The following is a 6,825-nucleotide window of genomic DNA, read 5'->3' on the forward strand; positions in this document are numbered from 1 at the left end:
ATGTATAATTGTTCATAATTGTCTTTTATGTTCCTTTGTATTTATGTGGTATCAGTTGTAATGTCTCCTTTTTCATCTGATTTTGAGTTTCTTTTGTTCTTAAAGGTTTGTTGACTATCTTTTAAAGAAACCAACCCTTCATTTCGTTGATCTTTTGTATTGTTTTTCTAGTTTCTATTTATTTTCGCTATCGTCTTTATTATTTCTTTTCTCCTACTAATTTTGGGTTTACTTTGTTCCTGTCTTCTAGTTCCTTGAGGTGCAATTGCATTACATTTCTACTGACCAGTACTGTGCCAGATAGATGACCAGCCAATACTTGAGTGGTTATCACATGGCAGAAGCTGTTTAACCACCTAAAAGTACTTTAGACCTAGCATGCCCACACTTCCTATGAGAAAGGTAACAATGTCCCCACTTTACAGAAAGCGAAGCAGACACACTAGAGATTAATTTGTCTGGAACTACAGAGCTAGTAGGTGGGATCTGAAGTCTGTGGCAGTCTGTATCCAAAAAGCAGACCTTTACCTCTATTATTTTGATAGAGACAGGGGACAGCCAAATGCCTAGGCAAATAGGGAAGGGTCCCTGAAGAACCTCCAACCTGCCCAAGTCATTGTGCACAGGGGGTTTGGCTAAACATGCCCACAGTGAAAAATTCCATCCCTTAACACATGTGCAGTAAGGGAAATAAATCAATGTGGAGTGGCTCAGACTAAGGGCCCACATGCACACTGGAAGAATGAGGAGGAGCCACCAGGAATTCACACCTTATGCAGGGGAGGAGCCTGGCCTTTTCAACTTGTGTGTGGTAGCCTGGTATTCAATTTGTGAGGTGGAAACCTGTGTTTTGGATCCCTCTTTTTTGTTAAGAGCTTTCCTTTTGCTTAATTAATTCCATTCTCCTCACCCTTCAATGTGTTCGCATGCCTAATTTTTCCTGGTCGTGAGACAAGGACCCAGATTTAGCTGAACTAAGGAGGAAGAAATCCTGCATCAATTTTAATAAATTGCATAACTGATGAAGGCAGGAAGAGACTCACACTTAACCTGAAAGAAATCCCAGAAAGTTTAAATAAGCACCCTTTACTCATGTTTAAATCAAAGTACTAAAAACTAGAACTGCTCAATAGCATATGAAGATTTCTTTTCAACACCAATTTGATGTAAACACTGAGCACCTACCAACATGTGAACTCTGAATTAGTCACAGGGGCTACAAAGACTGATAACAACATGCTCCCTTCTTTGATAAAGTCATAAGGTAGTGGGTGGGTTTGTCTGGTAGGGGCAGGGGTTTGGGCAAGAGAGAGAAACGAGACAAATGTGATAAGACAGACATGTGATAAGAAAAAGGCAACAGTGTTCTCTGTATTTCTCCTCTAGTTTTCTTTCCCATTACTTAAAGTAAAAGAAGAAAACATTTTTTCCCTTCCTCAAATAAGACACATTCAGAGTGTTTGTCCCCAGGCAGACAAACTTTGTTCTTTCCAAAACAAATTGAGAAGTACAGGAAGTACCACACAGACTGACACTACAGTGCCATCCTATCGGGTACCCCAGGATCCAATAATCCTGAGGCCACAGCAATTACCTCATGCTCTCCACACTTGAAAAACAGAATTAAAGCATAATTTTCCTCAAAGTCTAAACTTATAGAGGAAATGGAGCTTAAGAAAAATGTATTGGCTTGTTATTGTTTGGGAATGTCCCCTTTTCTCAGTCCTTCAGAAAGACCCAAAGAGGTGGCTCAGCTAAAGTTGTTCCCATAGAACCAGTTTCTAAAAACAAGAGAAATTACTGAAGCATATGGCTTAGGCAACCTACATTGGAATTTTCCAATAGAACCTCCCAGTTTCTAGCAAGCTGAGTGAATGAGAAACCAGGAAATGGGGTTTTGTTTCCAACCACTTCAGTACAAGGTTTATGTTACCTTCTAGTGGGTCTTCATCTTGGTTTTCAGCTAGAGGTGTGGTTTCCTGCAACAAAAAATTATCTCATGAGAAAATAATTTCACTTAAAGGTTTAATATCAATACATACTTTATTGGGAAAAACTCTAGTTCTCAAAAAAACTACCTAAAATAAAAATAATATTGAAAATTAATCTCTTTAAATCAACTTTTGAATTTGATTCAAAGAATCTTTAGGTGACAGTACAATTATGAAAGAAGTAAACTGAGTCACAGAAGAAATGTCACAAAGAGAAGCCAGCCTAACAAGGGCCTCTGGCCCCTGGATTTTCTGGGACCTAACTAGCATCCTAGAGCCTGAGCTAGGAACCAGACAGCAGGGACCCTGGAATCCAGGCTCCTTATTTCCTGTACTACATGCCTGTACCTCGAGTTCTGCTCCTCCTTCCAGAAGACAATCTGTAAAGTCTCCATGAACACGTTTTCCTCATGGCCTTCTAATCATGTCCTCAAACCCATGGCTCAGCTAAGAATCAGGACATTAGGTGCTCAAGAAAATGCAGAGGCTACAGCAAAGCAAACCAATCATATTCTTACATAATGAGAGAAGTAAACTGCAGAGGCACTCCCAAAGTAAATCTTGGTTGGTTAACCCAGAGCCTGTTGGCTCTACTGGGGCAGCATACGTTTTTATGATTCCTTTATGTAGACCTGTTGGGAACCTGTATTTTTAAGGATGGCCAGCTATTCCAAGGAATCATTCTATCAAGAAAGGGCTGATCTAGCTCCTGGCACCTAATTAAGCTTCTCTTGCTAATAAGAATGACAAGATACTAAGAGCCAAAGACTTTTCAGTCTATCTGAAAGTATGCCTCCTCTTCACTCTGAAATATATTGAGGTTTGGAAAATAGGTTATATAGTTACCATAAATTTCAAAAGACAATCTGTGTCTTTTTTCTACTTAGATATGGCTAAGACACCAGGCATGGTGGCATGCAGCCGATAGTCTCAGCTACTTGGAAGGCTGAAGCAGGAGGACCACTTGAACCCAGGAGATCAAGACTGCAGTGAGTTATGATGGCACCACTGTACTCTAGCCTGGGCAAAAGAGCAAGACATCATTTCTAAAAACTAGTTATATAAGAAGGAAAGAAAGAAATGGCTAAAACACCCAGAATCCACACTTCCATAAGTCCTCTCCTATAATACAAGACTAAGTAAGCTCACACTTCCTCCTTTCAATGTGTGTTCTGGTAAATGTGGATGCTAAATAACGAGGATGAGGGAAGCAGGAACTATCTGGAGACAGAGCATTCTCTCTGGTCTGAGGGCCACCTGCGCTGTGTATGCAGCTGGCTGCCTTTAAACAAAAGCACATTTATAAAAGGCTTTCCTCAGCTAGAGATAGTCTGGGAAAGCATGCTGATGGACCACAAAGACCTGAGAATCACTTTGGAGACACCCACCTCCACAATGTCAAAATGTAAAGGAGAGGACTGGAGATCTCCCCTTTAACCTGGGGAGATAAAGGTTATGGACAGAGGCACAGCACATTGGGGGAAGCAGGGAATAACTAGGACATCTTGGAGAGGACACGCTTTATTAGAGAAGACCAAAATGGGGACGTGTGAGTAAAAGAGCGCCACCACGGAGCCTTATCATCTTTAATTTTGCTCAGCAGCTTCGCAACAGGGAACACCCAGCAGGATGGCAGGCAGATGGCACAGTGGGGTCACCACAACCACAAAAGATAATATATTTCTATAATTCTTATACGAAAAAAATGCATGTTATAGTAATAATTTGGCTGGAGGGTGAGATAAAAATCCCAGAACATGCCAACAAAAAATGGACAGAGGAATGGAGAGAAAGGGTAGCCAGGTGAGAAAAAAAGGATGTTCATTTCTTAATTTTCTCAAGAGTGATGAAAAATCAAGAAATACTTTCGTTTCTGAAGTTGATAGTATACTCATTCTTATATTTCTCTATTTAATGATATAAGGGTAACCACCAAAAGACACTGTCTCCCAAAAAAGAGCAAAAAGGGAAGAGGCGAAAAAAAAAAAAAAAAAAGAGTGCCAAAACCTCAGGCAATGTAGTGAAAGATTTTTGTTTTTTAAGTGCTGCAATATCTAACATTTGTTAAAAGGGAAAAACCCAAATTGGGTCAAAAGGGGGAAAAAATGACAAGAAATCTAACAAGATATTTTATACAAGAGGCACAACTAAAACAGACTTGAGAAAAATTGAAAACGCAAGTTTGGGCAGTAAAATATCATAATATAAAGCAAATGTAAGTTTTAAAAGCCAAGGGACTAGATATAAAATTCAACTTCGGTTTTAAGGCAAAGATCACACAAACGGTGTCACTCCGAATATTAGGAGACAAGCCAGGGTGGGGGAAGTCCATAACATTTAAACTCCAAAATGTTAATTTCTCTAACATGTGAATATCTTACGCAGTCAAGCAAGAGGGACATAACTCAACAGAAAAACTAGAAAGAGGATATCAAAGTCACAGAACACAGATGCCAATAACCATTTCAAGAGGTATTTGCCCTCAATAATAGACAAATGCCTCTCTGCCCTATTAGATTGGCTAATCATACACAGAGAAACGTAGAGTAGCAAGAACACCCACCACAATAATGAAAAGTACAAATTTATGCAGACTTTAGGTAATTTGCTATTAAAAATTTTTAATGTTATATCCTTTAATCCAGCCCTTTCACATCCAGAAATATATTCTTGGGGGAAAAAAGCAACACTCAGACAAATGCTTGAAGATAAGTAAAAAAGTTTGTTAAAGCCCTGAAAATATTTAAAATGTCAGATAACGGATGAGCTAAAAATCACACTGTGTCTAAATGAGCTCACTCTATTGCTCAGGCTGGAGTACAATGGCACAGTCATGGCTCACTGCAGCCTCCAACTCCCGAGCTCAAGTGACCATCCTGCCTCAGTCTCCCAAGTAGCTGGGACTACCCGCGTGAGCCATCTTGCCCAGACCGTAAGTGTGCAATTTTTTAAAGAAAGGTCTCCTTATGCAGAAGCAAAGAGCAAACCAGTATGTACTACATAGTTCATTCTTGCCTAAATCATCCCCTAACCACCAAAACAGAAAGACGAACCACACTGATTTAACAAGAGTACAGGAGAAAGATCTAGAAGACATAGATCCACTCCACAGTACTTTCTTCTAAGTGGGAGGGGAATGGGGAAGAAGGAGGGGTGTTTGAGGGGGAACTTTTCCCTTACTTCAATACATCTTTGTGTGATTTGAGAAATATGTCATTTCAGTAATTCAAACTATTAAAATATCTTTTTAAAGTGTATTTATGTCCAGCTGCTATAAAACAAACCCCAAAACCACCTTTTGTCCTATATTAAGTGTTAAAGAGTAAAATATATTGAATTATGATAATCTAAAATTTAGTAGCAAGAATTTAGACAAAGACTTCATTAGGCTTTTGTTTTGTTTCTGGAAGAGAATGGGAAATTATCTGCAAGTGAACACTTCTAGGTTACACATGTCCAAACTCAGCAAAGCATATAAATTAAACAGGTACAGAGACTTTTTGTGTATTATACCTCAACAAAGCTATAAAAAATTTTTCTTAGGTTATCAGCTTTACTCTCTAGTATTAAAACAGGTAGCAAAAGCCATGCTGTGGGAATTTGGATGACAGGACACAGATGTGTGAAGATAGGAAAGTGATGTTTACTATTATTGGGCATACAAATGACACAAGATTCATTCCAGCAAGGGATACCTTAGGCATAACCAGAGTTCCAGCTGTGTGTTCAGGAGTCTCATGCGCAGAAAAACAGTCCCGTCCATTTCCATCCACTGCACAGCCATAGCTGTAGCCAGAAAGAAGGTATGAGCTGTGCTGTCGCGCATACCAGTTGCCATAGAGGTAACCCTGGTTGGGCTGGAACTCCTGCTTCACTCTAAAAGCAGATGGGAGACTACAGGAATGAGAATCGTCACCAACCAATGCAGAATCATCCACAAACCCCCAACCCCTTTCTTTTCTCCAGGAAGTTTGCAATAAATTGAATACCTGTGTTCAAAGCCATAGTTTGATACCTAATGTAGATGACGGGTTGATGGGTGCAGCAAACCACCATGGCACATGTATACCTATGTAACAAACCTGCATGTTCTGCATCTGTACCCCGGAACTTAAATAAATTTTTAAAAAGCCATAGTTCATAAGTTACCAACAATTATGTAGCAAATAGAACAGTAACAGCTTTCCTTTTCAAAGTAGGAGGAAAACACTCACTTTTGCCAGTAGCAGTAATAGTTATTTTGTTGAGCTATGCCAAAACCTGCAAAACTCTCTCGTTGGGCCATTTATCCAGAAACTTTACAAAAAGAGAGCAGAATCCAGTTTTTATTCCCACGTCAAAAATTCCAGCTTGTGGGCTAAAACCTCTCAACCCTGACAAATAAGTCTCGCAACTACATCTGAGAGAATTACATTTAGTGGCAATTCCTGCTAGGCAATTAATTGCTTGACTTTCCTGACAAACGGGGCAAAGGTGTGGGTGGGGGAGGGGTGTACTGAGGCACCTGGGGGTATTTCTGGCTTCCACCTGCCAGCCCTCTCTACCAACTGTCAGGCCAGGGGGAGTCAGCAGAACCCCAAGGAGGGACAGAAGGGGTAGGTGTGTTGGTCGACAATGAAGGATAGTCTCCACTCCATCCCTTACCACAACACAAAAAAGAGGAAACTTTAGTAACTAAAACCTTAAGACAAACACATTTCTCTCCTCAGCTACCTGCTGAGAGTAACTATTGGAACTAGCACCTACTGGCTTTTTCTTTTCTTAATCCCATGCAGGTGGAAAGCATCATCCAACTAGCTACAAAATTAAGAGGCAGAGAAGAATGTGCTCCCTC

At 40.1% G+C, this 6,825-nt stretch overlaps 1 protein-coding gene across 2 annotated transcripts in view; it reads right to left on the minus strand.

Annotated features, from left to right (window-relative positions):
* Positions 1–6,825, minus strand: part of LOC105546451 (chromosome unknown open reading frame, human C6orf52) — a 32,222-nt gene that overhangs the window by 15,688 nt on the left and 9,709 nt on the right. Inside the window, exons 1-3 of one of the 2 annotated variants that reach the window (XM_011989643.1) lie at positions 6,206–6,276; positions 5,687–5,885; positions 1,934–1,979 (exon numbers count right to left, since the gene is read on the minus strand). In XM_011989643.1, coding sequence (XP_011845033.1) covers positions 1,934–1,979; positions 5,687–5,885; positions 6,206–6,276 — 316 coding nt within the window. Of the gene's footprint in view, positions 1–1,933; positions 1,980–5,686; positions 5,886–6,205; positions 6,277–6,825 lie in introns of those variants that run through there. The other variant, XM_011989644.1, reaches the window with a different exon arrangement.

This window comes from Mandrillus leucophaeus, unplaced genomic scaffold, assembly GCF_000951045.1.
Source record: "Mandrillus leucophaeus isolate KB7577 unplaced genomic scaffold, Mleu.le_1.0 Scaffold36, whole genome shotgun sequence".
Classification (NCBI taxonomy): domain Eukaryota; kingdom Metazoa; phylum Chordata; class Mammalia; order Primates; family Cercopithecidae; genus Mandrillus; species Mandrillus leucophaeus.